We start from the raw sequence: 19,444 nt of genomic DNA, 5'->3' as shown, positions 1-19,444 counted from the left end.
TTGTGCAGTTACCGAGGATTTGTACAGAGTTTGTTCTGACAGTTATCTGCTGTTCACAATGTTGCAGAACGGGGATAGTTACACTGCAGTATCTCTGATGTATCTGATATTGTTGCAAGAGTTACTACATTACTGTCACTGTTAAGTAGACCATACTACTTAGTATGCCTTTTGCGGTTTGGGATATAGCCTTGAATTCTGTCTAAATGTTTATAGCCTTGAGATTAATCAGAATGTTACAAAACGTTTTTCTCCCAGTAGTTTGTCTATCTGCAAGGACAAACGCTTTAATGTCCTATAGCTTTAAAATAAGCTTTCAGATAAAGTACATATCACACAGAGGGCCGGAAAAACCGAGCAGACAGAACTTAGGGAATAACCGTGTACTGTAGCTGCTTTGTTGTGAGTTTTGATAATAATAATATTTAACAGTTTCATGTATTAACCTTTATAATTATGGCTTACACTGAAAATAAATTTAAAAAAAAATGTAAGTCTGTGTCAGAAGCTACTGCGACTCCAGAGATTCATGGAGTAAACCAATATGACTTCCGTACAGTGGTGGAGGGTATTAAAGCAAAACCTGGTCCCTTTCTTTTCCTTTTTTTTATACTTTTAAACTGCAATTTTGCTTTTGATATTTAATAGAGGTCTGCAATTAATATTAATATTGTGTAAATATACTATATAAAATCTAACCTAAGCACCCTGTTAATTCAACATTAAATTTTATTATCCAGTTTTCCAAAGTGTAACTATATACCTTTCCTATTAGTTTCACTGTAGTTACAAAATATTCATTGCATAATGGCTGTAAGTGAATAACTGATTAATAATAATCTGGAAGTATACAGGGTAAAAATGGCAGTGGATCTGGCCAACAGTGTAGCCTGTTTCACTGGACCAAACGGTATTTTTAATAAAACAGATAATGATAATTATCTTGGATCAATTAACCCAGGTCTCTTCACCAGACAGTGCATCATTATTATTCAAACGCTGATATAAATTTCTGCTATGAATATATTACACATTAAGTACCACCTAATGACTCCATAATGCAAGAGAGTGCAATCACGCTATCAGTCCTAAATTATGCTACATCTATTAGGTATGAAACAACTTTTTAATTAATATGAATCAGTCAATCATCTATTCTCTTGGGTCATCCTGATTAGAGAGTTTCTTTATACTAATTAAAACTCTGTAATTCTGTAATTACGGAAAAAGAAAGAGAGAGAAAAACAGTCTGAAGCTACAAGCTGATGTGATTGGACACTAAACGATGAGTTTTGAAAATTTTTCGAAAGCACAATTCAACACTTCTTCAGATCAGATTAAAAAAAATACAAAACGTCTGGATTGCGCTGTTACACGGATACCATCCTTAGAAACTATGAAAATACAATATTTAATAAATATTTATTAAATAATAAAAACTCAAAATACTGCAATATGTCATTTGATATGTATATCAACTTTAATAGTTCTACATGACATAGAGTGTATTTAATTCTTATATTTCTGCTGCATCTATTGCAAGCACTAATAAACACCATATATAATAAAAAAAAAAAAAGAGAGAATTAAGAACAAGATAACTCTGAGAACCTGCTGATTAGTAATGAAAAGTTTTTCCTAACTTTGTCCTGTTTTGCTTTAGTATAAAAAAGAAACTCCAGATGTTTAAACCTTCTGATTGGACATGTAGCTCTCATTACACTCACTGTTAGGTTAGGCTGCCTGCTTCATTTGCCATGCACACAAATGTCAAACCATTACATTTTGCCAAAATGTCTGCTCCACTGTGAATCAGCATTATCATAACAGGAAAATAATTACTGATATCACATCATGTTTGAGTTGGTTTGTATTTACTGATTATAGAAATAAACACAAGATACATGGAATTCCTGAACCCTACGAGGAAATGTCAACACATGGTCTTGCTTACATGAACTCCACATCCTGCCTGTCTAGTGCGATCATAAATGCCCTTTTAACCCCGTCTGAGGTTATCTTCAAGTCTAACACCAGAACTCTTTGCATAGGAGCAAAGAATGGAGACACTGAAGACAGTCTCCCCAGAAAGACAATGAGACAGAAAATTATGCAAATCTTTGGTGTTATGTCACCAGAACACTCAATTGCTCAGCACATTCATTACCTCCTTTTTCATATACTGTGTTGTTTATGTGATAGTTGCATGTACTTATAAATCCTTCTGTTTTTCTTAGAAATTGGAACCAAACAAGTTCTGTGAATGCAAAACACAACAGGTTCATGACCTTGGAATGTTATTACTAAGCAAAAAATGTGTCCCCAAAGTGCAGGCCTTGGAAAAGTATGAATTGGAATTCCATTAGACTTCCATCTGAACAAGAATCAATTACCACCATGAAATGAGGAGAGGCAGGAACCCTGACCTGCCTCATCACTCATCAGTATAAAGCACAGACACTCACAAATATCTGTGCACTGGGCATTAGATCTCCATCTCCAGGGTCACTGATCATCAACTTCATGTCATAGTAAGAACCTCAGCCAAGTCTACAACCCATACAACATGGCAAAAGTGCATGAGAACTCCAGACCTTTAGTGAAGATAGCATATGTGCACCATGAGTCACAAAGGCCTTGTCCATGCTCTCTGGACAAGCTAACTCAGCTGTGGGTTAACTGGACCTTCAATGTGATTTCTAGTGAGAACTGTCCACTTCCTGTCCTGTCAGCTTCCTCTGTGATCTCTATCAATGCCAAAGCTGACAACGCTGAAGTCTCTTCACGGATCATGAACCACCAAAGAGACACCATTAGAACATAACTATCAAGCTTCTCTAGGTATCGTCTTCAATGCTAGCATGGTAGTTTAGCTAGAGTTAGTATGTTTTACACATTTCACATAATAAGATCTAAAAAGATGCCTCACTCACTGTGTATGTCATTAAACCTCTTTCCATTCATTATCTTGATGTCTATCGATTTTTTTTCACTACATTTCAAGTTGATATATGTTTTGGATTTTATTGATGCTTACCATTCTAGGCTGTACTCTCTCTATCTTTTATGTGTGTACGTTTCTTGTCTCTTGCCTCTCTATTTGTAATTGAATTCAACAAACTATCAACAAATTCACATACTTTAACTTAAATAAAGTATGCTTTAGATACTAGACAAATTATTACCATTGCTTATCTTGTTGATTTAACCATTATCAATTTTTATCTACCATTTTATAATTTAATAGCAATAATTAGTCACAATACATAATATACTCAAAACACAAGGATGAGCTGAGTGGAGGATGAACTTCTTAGTAAAAAAAAAAAGAACTGAGTAGAGGTCACACCAGACGTTAGCTTTAATATTGCTTGGTGCAAAAACATAATTAACTGGCTAGCTAATGTTATCACTATACATTCCCATGACACCAAGGACACCTCCATTTCCCTGACATGTGCTCCACCAGAGCGAAGCAAATAGAAACAATTACATTATTCTGGTTGAAGCACTGTTTCAGGTTAGGGGAAATGGAGTAATATATATCTCTCTAGTTCTTAACCTTCTACATGTTCATGGAAAAGCAAGCACATTTTAAGGGGACAATTGAATAGGTTTACATATAAATATATATATATATATTTATAGACTTATTAGAAATGGTTTCAGTGTAACGTAAAAGCTGTAAAGCTATGGAATAACAAACTATAAAAAAAATCGTAGGTATTACTGTGGAACGTTTTTGAAGAAGAATTACCAAACTGTATGAGCTAAACTCTTACTTTATTCTATCTATCTATCTATCTATCTATCTATCTATCTATCTATCTATCTATCTATCTATCTATCTATCTATCTATCTATCCATCCATCCATCCATCCATCCATCCATCCATCCATCCATCCATCCATCCATCCACCCACTCACCTACCCACACACACACGTGTATGTATAAAACATACCTCGGTGTACTTTTCTTCGGTTGTAGACCATTTTGGTGAGTACTAGAAGCAAACAAAATCTTCATGTCCGTACAGAAGTTATTCAGTTCACACAACCATTCCAGAACTTGTGAAATGTGAAGCGATTTCAGAAAATATCTGTACGTGTCTGACATTCAGACAGTTCAAGCTAACGCACCAAACAGAACTCAGACTCAAACTTTTGCACTAAATTAATGGCTAATTTTATGCAGCACATGTATCAGTACTAATAGAGCTATAGTTTAAGTATATGCTTTTGACACTTGCCATTTATGACGAAGACATAGTGGAGTCCAGTCAAATTAATTACTCCCTCAGGCCGAGAGTGAATTTTATCTGAACAAGCTTATACACTCTCCCCAAAGGACCAATGAGTTGGTGGCAGTAGTGACTACAAAAGAAAGCCTTTATTAGCTGTGGCAGACACTCCAGGCTATATAATATAACCGTTCTGAAAGAATGGGTGGCCACAAAAATGAACATAAAAATAAAATAACATAGTGCACGTAGTGAGTCCTCGGCTACTTGGATGTGACGACGTAAGTCAGAAAACACACCTTATCTGTCCATGAAATCAGTAGAAGTGTTTACTAGAACTCCTCTGATATAACAATAGCATTTCAGCTGATTATTAAAAGTTTTCATCTGTGTAAACATGTGGCAAATTCCACCATTTAAGTCTAATTTGTAGAGTAACTCACAATTTCACCAGAATTCATGGCAGAAAACAGCATTAACACCCACCACAGCCTGAGTTGCATTACTAGGTTTACAATATATTTAAAATTGATCATCATTTGGTCATATTTCAGTATGTAAGGGTTGGCAAACACTTTCAAATTTCACACAAAACACATTTGGTCAAATCAATTGAGTCATTGAGTTGAATTTATGGTAAATATGTGCTCGACGTTGATCACGAACAATACACAGCCAGACACACAAGACGACTATGGCTTTGGATGATCTGCTGTAAATTAATAGATAAGCAGCTTTTGATGAGCAAAGAAGGAAAAAAGAGACAGCTATTTCCAAAGAGAAATTTCTCGTTGAATTATTTACAAAAATTCTGTTGCATCTATAAAGACGCTCTGTCTGATTAGCTTCTAAAAAAAAAAAAAACGTAACTATTTTTGAACAGAAAGAGCGAACACTGAAATATCTGTCTCTTACCATTTTGAGTAAAGGAACGTAAGTGGTCTTAATTGGGCAAAATAAACAAACAAAAAAGGTAAGAAATAAGAAAGAAATAATTCATATCGAACAACATAAACATTATGAAAACATCTGAGGTGTAAAGTACACTGCCTGTTCCTGGAATATCAAAGATCTAGCTAAAGTGATCGGCTTGGACAGTTTCAAAGGTTTACTTGTTTACGGCAGCCCTAGACAGGGATATTTCAAGTAATTAAAATGTCAGCTTACCTTGATAATGAGCACTAAAGCCTCTGTATCGATGGTTGCTGTCAGTTACAAAGTGTAGCCTCAGCCAGTTCTTGTTGCTGACAATAGGAGATGGCATATTCATCCCAGATAACCTGCAGGAAACAAAGGAAAGAAATCTTTAAGCTTGTTACAGTAAACAACTCATCAGCAAAAAAAAACAGGCGTTAACCTCTTAACCCTGTGAGACCACTTACTGTGCTGTACGTCTGCTGTGCTGAAAAGAGCAGGCTAACTGACCTTTTACTGACTTCGAAACGCCCACCTCACTAAGCTGTAACACTGCAACAAGGGTTATGCAAACCAGCACAAGCTGTGACTACACACACACACTTACACAGAGTATATATTGGGGCACTTGGCATGATTTGGGTCCACTTGCCCCCTTAAAGGAAAGGTTCACTGCAACTCGCAGAAAAGTAGAAAGTTCTTCAGAAATCTCAGTTAACCAATGAGTCAACATTTCTACCTCGATGGGAGTGGTCTCTTTCACTCCAGTATGACTCTGCCCCCATCCACAAAGTGGCTAGCAAAATTATTTTAGAATGGTGAAAATGATATATGCTGTGTCCTTCACATTCACCAGATCACCAATGACCCTACAGAACACTTATGGGAAATTTCTGATCAGTGTGTTAGACAGTGCTCACCAGCACCATCATCAAAACACCATTTCATACAGTGATATGAAATATGGCCAAAAGAACATCACACCCACATGTATGGACAGAATGTGCATAATGTCTTTATATGTTGTAGCATTAAAATTCCTTTCACTGAAACTAAGAAGCCCAAACCTGTTCCAGCATGACAATGAAGACATGGTTTGAGAAGGATGGAGTGGAAGAACTCGAGTGTCCTGCACTGAACCCTGACTCTGACTCAACCCCACTGAACATGTTTGGGATGAACTGGAACACCGATTGCACCCCAGACCTCCTCACTCATAGAACATCAGTGTCTGATCTCACTAATGCTCTTGAAGCTGAATGAACACAAATCCTCACAGAAATGGTTTACATAAAGTCTTCTCAGAAGAATGGAGGTTATTATAACACTTAAGGGAGACTGGAATAGGTTGTATAAAAAGCACTTGTGGGTATGATACCCAGGTGTCCACAAACTCTCTGCCATATAGTATATCTTTTGAAAGAATGGTGTTCATCCCTCCAGGACAGTTCCAGAGAATCTATGTCAATGCGCACTGAAGCTGTTCTGGCAGCTCCTGGTGGCCCAACACTCTACTAAAGCACATGATGTTGGTTTCCTTTAATTTGTCAGCTGTCTGTACATATGACCTACATATTCCTCAATGTGACAAGCGTGTAGGTGATTGATCACAGGCCTGTGACGAAGGACAGAGGTCAGACTGATTTCTCCTTTTTCTCTTACCCCACTTTCCACTTCCCTCCACATTCATCCGGTGTTATTGATGTTTGACAGAAGATGTCATTAAAAGCACATGGCCACATGAATCATTCTTTAATAGCTTTCACAGGCTGGATCGTTGCCATATCATTACTGTTATCATACCAGTACTAGACGCACACACAGTACAGAGGGGAGACGTAGCATGGTGATGTTAAGGATTTACTGCTGACAAGCGAGTCAGGGAGTGGGGGGTGTATGCAGGAGAACCCTAATAAAACTCCAATATGACACCCGTTCTGCTGAAGATTAGGCACTGTAATTTTGTCATTATTAGCAGTACTTGGAACTTCTAGAGGTCTGTGGTTCGCTTCAGCTGAAGAGCGTCACGGTTGGTATCAGGTGTGGTGAAGGTGTATAGGTTTGTATTCAGTGCGGCCTACCAAGTCATGTGTTAGGTTCAATTTGTCATGTTACCTACTGTTTTTATTTCCGTGTTGAATTAATTAGCTCACGTTTCTGGTGCGAGTGTGTGCTGGCACTCGTGAAAAAATGCTGGCCAGTACCGGCTCCTTTTCTGCAAGTATTCCTGCACAATAACATGGCATGCATTCTAAAAGTGGCTCTCTTCACCACTTGATTGATGGTACCTCAAGAAACCCATTAACAAAACAGCAAATTGATGAACCTAGCAAGTCTGAATGAACAAAAGTCACATCACCCATGGTGTGCTAGTCCTCTATCTGAACTCGAATTTGTGAGCATGAGTCCCAAACCTAAGCAAGCCCAGAATTTTTATGTGAAAATGTCCATCGTTCTGTGCAGTGCCGGCTAATCATACTGGCATCTGGCAACCCTGGTATTACCATGGATTCCCATTATTTCTGTATTTGTGTCCATCTCTTAACAAGGATGCTCTGGACTATGTCCAATGTACTCAAGTTATAATACATGATCACCTCCCTACTGGTATAATGGAACTGTGGCCTAAGCCACTGAGGACATTAATCTTTTATTATCATCCAGAAAACTAGCCACTGGTTTATTGCTCTATTAAAATCCCAAAACAGACAAGCTGCATAACTCACAAAACCTGCTTACTTTCACAGTATTTTACTTCTCTCTTTTTTTATATAAAAAATACACAGACCTCTGGACGTGACTCTGGGCAGAGGATATGTGACCTGGGTCTTGAATAATTTGACAAGCAGGTAGAATCAGATATTAACAAACTAAAACATGTCTCGTTTTTCAGAGATCTGGAGATTCATGCCTTTATTTATTCCTCAAACTGATTACTGTCATTCCCTCAACCTGAGACTAACTGATCTACAATGCATCTGCTAGAATCCTGAACAGCACCTGATAACAACAGAGAAAAAGCATCTCTCCTCCGCTGGCCTTCCTTCACTGCTCACTGGTCAAATAAAGATTGAAGCTGAAGGTTTTATTATACGGTTTTTAAATCTCTGCATGGCATGAATTTTTCTACGGCAGCTCAAAGATTAGAGAACAACCCCCTCTTTTTATTATAAAGACCAAACACACACTAAACATGTTCAAATCCACTTTAAAAATAAATGTATTCTCCAAGGCTTTTTAGAAAAAATCTAAGAGTTTTCTTCCTGTCTTTTCATCTCTGGTTTTATCAATGCTTTTTATTGTTTTTTCCCTACATTTATTGTTTTATTTAATTTTGCTTCACTGCTGTCTGATTTGACTGATGTTACTATAATGCACTAGGGATGAGACTTGTTTTGAAATATGCTAAATAAAAACAGGTCACTTGACATGTCCAAGAGAAAAGGCCATGTACCGTATATCAACTACAGGAGAGATGCTTGTGGCAAAGTTCCATGAACGTTTTAAACCTTGTCAAAAACATCCATCTTACCAAAATGTCATCCAAGGGTTAGAAGGGTTAAAAAACACTGAGCAACCTTGCAATCTTACATCTTATATTTTCCTGTCGTAGCTCGACGTAATGTGAAATCTAAAGAACGTCTATATTTGGAAGTGTTTTGTGAGACATTCACAGTAACTACAAACCATGCCATAATGTTTCTACATGCCTTAATGATTTCTGCCCATATTTACAGAAATACATATGAGGCATTTCTGTAGTGTAAAAAAAATTCCAAATGCAGCTGGGATGAACATGAGAGCCAATTTAAGAGCCCTGGTAGGGAAATGTAATAATAATTTTAATGAAATGAGCTGTAATTTTTGCTGGAATATAAATCCAAGTAAGCTGAAAAATGAGGCCACACACAGAGAAGGAACTCAAGCATCTCACACCTTCTGTTCCTGAATCATTCAAAGCAAGAAGTAAACAATTTCAATTTAAACATGTGCTGTGTGGGTGGATATGCTCTAGTGTCTGTTGTAGATAGTATAGAGTACTGTGTAGCTCATGGACCATATCATATGACTGATTTAGTCCAGTGCCTGGCGAAACATCTGTCTATAAGCAGTTATGGGCCACATCTGTATCTACATTACATTTAGCAGATGTCCTTATTCAAAGCAAATTACTGTGTAGAAGTGGTCTCCATCAAATATCTCCATGCTAGTACAAAACTAGTTGGTATGACAAGAGAAGACGAATCCAGTAGTTGAGGTTATGCCATTTCACACTATTCACTGAACCTGTGCCTGCCGTGGCCTCAGATTCTTGTACTTGGCTGACAGGAACTTGATGTGGCCTTCTGCTTTTATAGCCCATCTAACTCGAAGCTCATCATGCGGTGCTTTCTGAGATGATTTTCTGCTCTCCACGGTAAAGAGTAATTATTTGAGTAAATGTAGCCTTACTGTCAGCTCAAACCAGTCTGGGAATTCTACTCTGGCTTCTCTCAACAACAAGGCGTTTCCATCCATATAACTGCTGTTCACTATGATGGCCTTTTGAGACTGCTGCATTTGAGAAGTGCTGGGTTACTGGTAGGTTAATGACCCAATGTATGTGAAAACAGTTGAAAACCATCAAAGGGTTAACTGGAAATGATAAATATCAACTGCTTTAAATAGAGTCTGCTGCTTGATCCTGTGAGACAGAAGAATTAAAGTGAATGCACATCCTTACTCACCTGGCCTGGCCTTTCTGCTAAAGCTCTCTGCTATTTGCTGAAATGTAAATGGCGCAAACTGTCACAGAATAAAAAGCGGATGCGGAAGAGAGAAAATATGGTACCTGATGATAGCACAGACATGTGAAGAGAGACAGATAAGAGAGACTAGTGTATAATAGGTGAATGGGAGAAGACAATAAGGTGGGAAGCAACGAGTGTAATAGTCAGTTATTAAAGAAAGGTAAAGATACAGAAGCATGGGTAGGGCAGACAAAAGCAGGGAGGGAGGGGCTGCATTTACTGAGGCATTTACAATGATTTTACTGTCTTCCAGCATTGTAAAACGCCTTCAAGGTCTCTACAATAAGTATCAGGGAATAGATAGTGACAGCCACGGTTAAGAATGAAAAGACAACGAGCTGCTACATGACAGAATGTCACTACATTGTCTTCAAGAAATATCTGTACTCGTAATATTTAACATGCCACTTGGCTGAGGAAAAGAAGAAATAGAGGCAAAATATTCTATGAATTAAGTTATTAGATGAGTGTGGGGAATGATATATTCCCCAGACTATATATACACACACCCACACACACACATCATACATATATATATATACACTATATTGCCAAAAGTATTCGCTCACCCATCCAAATAATCAGAATCAGGTGTTCCAATCACTTCCATGGCCACAGGTGTATAAAATCAAGCACCTAGGCATGCAGACTGTTTTTACAAACATTTGTGAAAGAATGGGTCGCTCTCAGGAGCTCAGTGAATTCCAGCGTGGAACTGTGATAGGATGCCACCTGTGCAACAAATCCAGTCGTGAAATTTCCTCGCTCCTAAATATTCCACAGTCAACTGTCAGCTGTATTATAAGAACGTGGAAGTGTTTGGGAACGACAGCAACTCAGCCACGAAGTGGTAGGCCACGTAAACTGACGGAGCGGGGTCAGCGGATGCTGAGGCGCATAGTGCGAAGAGGTCGCCAACTTTCTGCAGAGTCAATCGCTACAGACCTCCAAACTTCATGTGGCCTTCAGATTAGCTCAAGAACAGTGCGCAGAGAGCTTCATGGAATGGGTTTCCATGGCCGAGCAGCTGCATCCAAGCCATACATCACCAAGTGCAATGCAAAGCGTCGGATGCAGTGGTGTAAAGCACGCCGCCACTGGACTCTAGAGCAGTGGAGACGCGTTCTCTGGAGTGACGAATCGCGCTTCTCCATCTGGCAATCTGATGGACGAGTCTGGGTTTGGCGGTTGCCAGGAGAACGGTACTTGTCTGACTGCATTGTGCCAAGTGTAAAGTTTGGTGGAGGGGGGATTATGCTGTGGGGTTGTTTTTCAGGAGCTGGGCTTGGCCCCTTAGTTCCAGTGAAAGGAACTCTGAATGCTTCAGCATACCAAGACATTTTGGACAATTCCATGCTCCCAACTTTGTGGGAACAGTTTGGAGCTGGCCCCTTCCTCTTCCAACATGACTGTGCACCAGTGCACAAAGCAAGGTCCATAAAGACATGGATGACAGAGTCTGGTGTGGATGAACTTGACTGGCCTGCACAGAGTCCTGACCTCAACCCGATAGAACACCTTTGGGATGAATTAGAGTGGAGACTGAGAGCCAGGCCTTCTCGTCCAACATCAGTGTGTGACCTCACAAATGCGCTTCTGGAAGAATGGTCAAAAATTCCCATATATATATATATATATATGCAATAAAATCATGCACATACAGGTCACGAGCATCAAGAGTCAAGAGTTAATGTTCACACCAAGAAATAGAATGGAGAAAAAAATTGAACTCTGTGACTTTAACCAAATTATATATACAGTATTTATAAGTACTACTGCACTGACCACTGATTATCTCTTTATTTGCCAGAATTTTAAAGTTGGGACTAATTTCATTGAGCCCCCCTTCAAAATTCATTCATCAGATGAGCGCTGATATATAAGAAGAGAAAGATGGAAAAGGTTGATGCTTGTGCTTCTAATAGACTTTGATGATGCAAATCAAATCCTGAGATCAACATCCAACATTCAATGAGATCTTTGTACAAAAAGGGTGACTCATTATTAGCAAATGCCAGCCTTTGGCATGTTTTTAATCAGCAAATTTGGTGATTATTAGGCCGCTAATTAATACAGGTAGCTATGCTCACACGCACAGGCATTTAGGCAAAGAAGTGAATATGTGCAAGGAGCACACACACACAGACGCTCATGCAGAAACTTCATCAACCTCCTGTATACCTGAGCACCTGCAGGAGGGGAGAAGAGGCAAACAGAGAGAAAGGGAGAGCATAGCAAAAGGCAGGCAAGCCCCGCGGAGTGGCGTCACACTGCCGGTCGCCTCATCAATCATGGGCGACTGTGGCCCAGACGGATGGGAGGCCGCTGGGAAGGAGTGTGCGTCTCTCCATCAAACTGATGTTTTGAAAGTAAGTAATCAGTGTTCTCTACGGGCACTCCTTCTGTAGCAAAGCGCCCCTCCTCCACTGTTCCCTTGCATTTTTCCTCCTGTTTTCCATCTTCCATCCTCCTCACACTTCCATGGAGTCAAGGCCTCTCTGCCCCACTGCATTCTTGGAGCCATATTTCATCCAGCTCAGCACAATGGGAGAGACACTGCACTGTGTAAACAGTGTGTAGGGTCATGTCGGAAGAAGGGGAATAATGATGAAATGGAAGGAAACACAAAGCAGCATCATATACAGTCTTGTATAGAAATTATACATAGACTTTTCCAAACGGAACACATAATGAAAAATTATTTTTATGGCTGTGTGCAAGTTCCAGGCACATGTAGTGTAGGCTATAATTCATGATCTTACTGGACATAACTGATTAGGTAGTCTGGGAATAATAAGCCTTCTGATAAATAGCCTCTCTAACAGTAAATAAATTCCGTAGCACATAGTGAGACCTCTGTTTAAACTACACAGAATAGCACAAGAGCTGTATTCAGGATGCTGTTTTTGTCAATATAGGCTTATCTCAGTTTCCACAATTCTGTCCACACATGATTATGATTTGGGGCAATACAAATACACACCAAATAAATAAACCAAAGTCCAGAAAAAAGATTTTACTTTGCGTTAATGGTTAAGTATTACAGTATAATAAAATTAGAAACTACTTAAAGGCAGCTGCTTGGTCTGTTACTTACTCTGTAAGTAGTATACACAGGAGAGTACAAATTCACCCAAACATGGGCACAATTATTTCATTTAAGAAAACAATATAGCAAAAAGGGAGGAGGACCAAAATAAATAATGCATGAACTCATTACAGATTCACAAACTCAGTGTTGTATCTCATAGCCACATTAAAGCAAATTGTTCACATAATTTTACATTAATCCACAAAACAAAAAAGAATTTTGTGGTTTTGTCTTCTGTGGATGAAATTATTCCTGTACTGTTAAAAATCCTGATTAGCTCTATTCATGACAATGAACCTATTAATTGTGCTACTATTAAAATGCAATGCTAAAATTTAATTGCACAAGTATAAACGGGCCTTTTTTTAGCCATCTCTTTCTTTTATGCTACACTATATGACCAACAGAATGTGGACACTTGACAAATCAGAGCCATGTGTGCTTGTAGAACATCCCATTTCATATTTCGCCCACCTATTGCTCTTATAATAACCTCCATTCTTCTGGGAAGGATTTCCACTAGATGTTGGAGTGTGGCTGTGGGGATTTGAGAATTCATTCAGCCAGAAAAGCATTAATGAGATCTGGTACTGATGTAAGAATGAGGAGGTCTGGGGTGCAATCGCTGTTCCAGTTCATCACAAAGGTTTTCAGTGGGGTTGAGTCAGAGTCAGGGCTCTGTGCAGGACACTCCAGTTCTTCCACACCAACCTTCTCAAACTATGTCTTCCTGGAGCTCTGTGCTTTATGCACAGGGGCATTGTCATGCTGGAACCAGTCTGAGTCTCTTAGTTCTAGTGAAAGCAAACTATAAATCTACAGCAAACAAAGACATTCTTTAAAAATGGGTATAATAATCTGGTGCTCATACACTCTTTTGGCCATATAGTGTACATCACTTTGCATCTGCATGTCAAGTACACATCAGTTAAGACTGGATAGCTATTTAGTGACACGAGACAAAAAATGGAATTTATTTGTCCCGTACCTCACCATTTAGATCATTCAGGAAAAAGTGCTTTGTTTAATGAGTCTACATTTAAAGGTGAGGACTATTAAAAACTTCTTGTACAAAGCACAGAGAAAATCAATTCCTATCCAAACTTTGTGAATAAAAATGCATAAATCCTGCCTTGCATTATTAAAGATACAGTTTGTGCTTGTATTGAGCCCTTTTTCTATACTTTACCTGCAATTTACTAGCCTAAGCATGAAGATCTTTCAAGACGGTCAGCCAGATCAGAAATTTCAGGTACCTCAATTCTGCAAAAGTGCTGAGTTTGGCTGAGACCCAGAACCTCCATTTTGAGGATCAGAGGGCTGAACGAGTGGTGGGGAGGATGACAATATGGTACACAGCAGAATAAATGGGCCCTTGCACCAGCTAATGACCTCACAATGCTTTTACTCAGACATATATTTCACCTGCAAGTTTGTGCCCAACACCCGCAAAAGCCATTTCAATGAAGCATTTATTTACAGTGAGCGATGGACTACTGCAAATGTCACTTGACTCGCCCTGTAAGGTGCTCTCTTAAATCTGCTGATTTAGTGGCATTTCAGACTGACACTGCACTCTTTTGTTCACAGAGTGCAACAGAAACTAGCTGCACATGATAAGCTTGAGAGATTCTATATAAGAAACTACATACGCGGGCAAATGAAAACTCACTACCACTGCAGGCTCCAAGTAAAATATACTTTTATTGAAATGGGAACCTGGATGCTCAATGCCATGGTGTGATGAAATGTATTTAAAAGAAGAGATTCTTGGGTGATTTTTTTTTTTTTTTCTTTCTGCAACTGCTATATGCTACATGCATATTAATTACACACCTGACTGACTAGTCATAATTGGTCACTACTTCATTTACCGTCTATCTGTAAGGCAAGGGACCAATTTTCACCCAGCGGTGTGTGGTAGTAAGGTACATTTTAACAGGATTCATTTGTGTTCAAATTGAAGGCTAGGCACTGTCAAAAAAAAAAAGAAAAACTTGCTCTCTCTCAGTTCAACTGAGCTTCCACATATTACCAAAGGTACCAATCCAGTGGAGATTACAGACCATGGAGCAGCTGATAATTATATTCTAGTAGATAGGTACCAGAGTCCTGTAAAATCATGCATGTACAATTGTACAATAAGGCAACTATTGATCAGCAATGCTGGTTAGAATAAATAACCTGTGGTCAACACTGCTGTTTAGCTGAACTCACCATTGGTCACCAGTTGCTTGTTGCATCAAGTAAATCACCACTGGTCACCAGCAATGTTTAGAGAAAACAACCAATGCTCACTCATTGGGTTCAATTCCCATTATGCATAGTAGGGTTATGATATATATTAATATTTGACCACTGTGTGATGTGCTTCAGGTTTTAGCTGTGGAAAAAACACAGATTCAGCCGCGTGCATCAGACTAATCTCTAGTGGGTGTTGCTGAATAAGTAATAATAAGTAGATAATTTGACAGATTAAAAGAATTCTGTCATTTCGTTACAAGGATTGCAAGCAGCTACAGATGGATAATATCTAATGATAAAGGTAAATATATAATGACATATCAATAACAAAAAAAATATAGTAATATGTTATATTAAAAAACGATTAACATGCCTTTGAAAAAGGTTATTATAGTTATTATAATCCCTTGAATATGGGATGTGTCTGCCATACTGGTGACCTGCAGAGCTTTACTCTAAACAGCACTGGTCACTGGTGATTTTAATCAGTGCTCATGCTCTTACAGCAAATGACCTTAAATCGACATAACACCTATGTGAAGTGCTAGAGGTTTTTGTTGATATAATGTTACATGAAGACATTTCACCAGTTTTGAACACAAGCTGGCATAATATTGGATTACACAGGACCATTATAAAGACTAATATTGTTAGTTAAGTGTACTGGCATGTTAGAGTTGCATAATAATGATGTACCACATTATTGTATGGGCTAAATATTTATGAGAAATTAAAAATTGTTCATGAAAAAATGAAAAATGATCAACGCTGGTGATAATGACGCTGTTAGATCTGTTGTATCAAACTGTAACACACACACACAGAATTTTCTCTGGACTTATGGAGATTATATATTAAGTAATCTGAGTTAATGCTTTTAAGCTTTTCTATGAATAACACCATAATAACATATGATACCTTTAATAATAAGCTTTTATAAATATTCATGTAACATTGTTAGGCTTTCAAGCTGATGTCAAACACCCCGATAAACACATCTTAAAACTTTGATTGAGAGATGAAGCATTAAAAATCCTGCATTAAGTCTGAAAAATCATCTTTTAAAGTATTTTCTTGACCATCTGTTTTCTACACCTGTATCTATGACATCAGAAAATCATTTTCACATTCACGCAAATGAACACAATGTTGGTGAGCTGCAGTCTGCCCTTAAAGCATCCTTGAGAAAAACACACACACACAAACACAAAACCTGTTCTAGTTGTTTCTTGACCAGTCGAAACAGCACAGAATTTCTACTTAGTGGTTAGCATGTTCGCTTTGTGCCTCTGGGGTTGGAGGTTCAATTTCCATGGCCTTGTGCACATGTTCTCCCCATGCTTCAGGAGTTTTCTCCAGGTACTCTGGAGGAAAACATGCGTTATAGACTAATAGGGTTCTCTAAATTGTCCATAGTGTGTGAATGGATGTGACAGTGTGTGTGTGTGTGTGTGCACTGCAATGTGTTGGCACTCCTCTGGGAAAGGCTCCAGTTTCCTCGTGACCCTGTGTAGGATAAGCAGTACAGAAAATGGATGGATAGATGGATAGATGGATGATTAATGAGTTGGCAGTGTCTGTTCTAAATCGGTGTAAATAAAGTTGCTCCAAAGATGTGTGATCAGGACAATATAGTGACTAACATCAATATACAATTAAAACATGTAGTAGTAGTAGCAGAATTGTAGACTAACACAAAATCTTATTTACCACAAGCACAGTATGTACCACATTCCCAAGAAACCAAACATATAAATGAGGTGAGGCTTTCTAAAAGGACACATTATATAAGCACAAATTGTGCATGCTTGATTAACGTGACCTTTGAAATAATCAGGTTTTATGTACCGAGAAAAACTGAATGACAGAGCTCTGATGATGTCACGGGCTTAGTGCCATAACCTGAGAGCGCTGTAGCCTGTCATGGGTGTAATTAAATAAAATAGTGGCTAGGCTTTGTATAAATGACTTTACAATAAAAACCAATGATATTATGTTCACTGTTGATAAATTATGAATCATTTCAACATTCGATTAAGTAATACACCAATCCCTCAGCATTATGGGCATTCATATTCATCTTTATTTTCCACAATCTAATCAACTGATCAGACTAAGGAAGCCTAGGTCATATTCCCTATTTTTTAGGAACATTCCAATTTCTTGAAACGGTGACAGAAGGCCAAATGTACCACGCTGACACATGTTTTTCAGCGTATTCTGTGTGAAAATACAATGCAGCTGTACAAACATAAATACACCCTACAACCATACAGTATGTAAGTGTGGTTCTATAGACCATAAAAGAACCACCAGTCTGTTTATGCCTCACCAATATCTTTTTGTGCACATGCACAACATTGTTGTATAAACTCAGTATTTGCAGGAAATACAGCAGTTATACAGCCACATTTCCATGAAACTTTCTTTATTAGTTCTCACTGGACCGAATTTGGTTCCAAATGACAAGGAGCCCTTGTGGTTATCTGGGATTTAAAGAACTTGCATTGTGTTTCACACATGAATAATGCATGAGGCACCAACACACCTTAGGACAAACTGGAAAAGGAACTAAATAATAAAGCTGCCCATGTGAAGGAGACACTTCTCACAGAGTGGCATGTGATGGCAGGGACCAGATGTCCAGACAATCTATAGGCCATGGGGATGGTGTCCACCATAAAACAGACCCTGCAGACAGAATGAGGGTTAAATGGAGCCAAGGCTCTAGTTTTATTCCGTTAATAGTATGGCTAATATAGTGCTGTTCAGCACTGAACAGCATGCAGAAGGTGCAGTGAGGGGAACCATGCTAGCTGCCACTGAAGGGGGGAAACATCACGGCCTGGAGAATGAAGGGTAAACAGTTTTACACGCTTCACCGTCTTTAATCGAGCATCAAACAGCTCTGGCTATAAACTATTAAGGAGCCATTGTAAAAGTGTGCATCATTAAATGCATGTTCTGTGCAAATGCCAAACCACCTTTAATTAATGGCTTATTTGTCACATATTAACACATATGAAAAGAACAAAATGGCCAAAGTTTACCCAGATGATTGGGACATACCTGAGTGGAAGATTTAATAAAACACAAATATGTTCATATTGGAAGCTGCCTGAGCAAAAAATGACAAATATGAGTTTCAATGAAAGAAAGACTTAACATTCTGCATTATAAATAAATGAATAAACAAACAAACAAACAAATACATAAATAAACAAACAAATAAATAATTAAAGAAATAATAGCAATTAATAATTATAAAATGTATTTTTGTATCATTGTATCACATGAGACACACATTTAGGATTTTTTAAAATAAATTCCTCAATTAGTACAATTAGGATTGCAAGGCATTGAAGTTTATGGAATCCCACTAACTAAAGCACACACGTCCTGTGTGAGGCACATTTCAGCAGTCAGAAGTCAGTCAGTGAGTCAGACAGTGAGGGGAAATGCTTCTTCTACACCAGCTCTCACAGCAGGCTAGCAAAAGGGCCAGTGTTTATTGATGTGTTGGCAGATTATTGAAATCTGCATCTAATTCAAGTCAAAAACAGAACATTGCTGACTTTCCACTGGATTTAGGGGCTACCTTCAAACACTACACTAAACTACAAATGACCTTATCCTACTGAAATAAAATAAGTTCTCTAAGCCTCGAGTGACGAAAAGCTTTGCAATGGTCATACATACAAATTATATATTTTCTTTATTAAAAAAACCAAAACAAAACAAAAAAAACTCCAGAAATAAATCAGTGAGGTCCAAATCTACTTATTTCTAATCTCTTCTACTCACATTTGTCTGCTTTTAACAAGCCTACTGCATTATGTTTTATGTTGGCAGCAGCAGTATTTTCTAATCCGTTGTTCAGATAGAAATGAAATACCACAAAACAAACAACTCTGCGGAACAATCTGAGAATCCATGAGGCAGAAGATGAGGAGGAGACTTGCTTCTTATTTCTATACTTATCATTTATACTGGAACATTCCCTTACAGCAACAAAGCAGTTCCTTTCTCTACTTTCCAGAAGACTTACAGCAGACTTACAGAGGAACAGTAAATATACCTGAGACACAACATCTACGGAAAAAAATCTAATTACTGACAACAAAATAGAGAAAATGCTAAAGAACCCAATATATATATATAT

General features: G+C 38.2%; 1 protein-coding gene across 5 annotated transcripts in view; it reads right to left on the bottom strand.

Annotated features, from left to right (window-relative positions):
* Positions 1-19,444, bottom strand: part of csmd3b (CUB and Sushi multiple domains 3b) — a 414,649-nt gene that overhangs the window by 218,298 nt on the left and 176,907 nt on the right. For all 5 annotated transcript variants that reach the window (XM_058378182.1, XM_058378183.1, XM_058378184.1 and 2 more), the window contains exon 6: positions 5,410-5,522. In XM_058378182.1, the coding sequence (XP_058234165.1) occupies positions 5,410-5,522 (113 nt within the window). The remainder of the gene's footprint in view (positions 1-5,409; positions 5,523-19,444) is intronic.

This window comes from Hemibagrus wyckioides, linkage group LG24 (assembly GCF_019097595.1).
Source record: "Hemibagrus wyckioides isolate EC202008001 linkage group LG24, SWU_Hwy_1.0, whole genome shotgun sequence".
Classification (NCBI taxonomy): domain Eukaryota; kingdom Metazoa; phylum Chordata; class Actinopteri; order Siluriformes; family Bagridae; genus Hemibagrus; species Hemibagrus wyckioides.
Note: the sequence above shows the minus strand (reverse complement) of the source record. Positions and strands in the feature narration are given on the sequence as shown.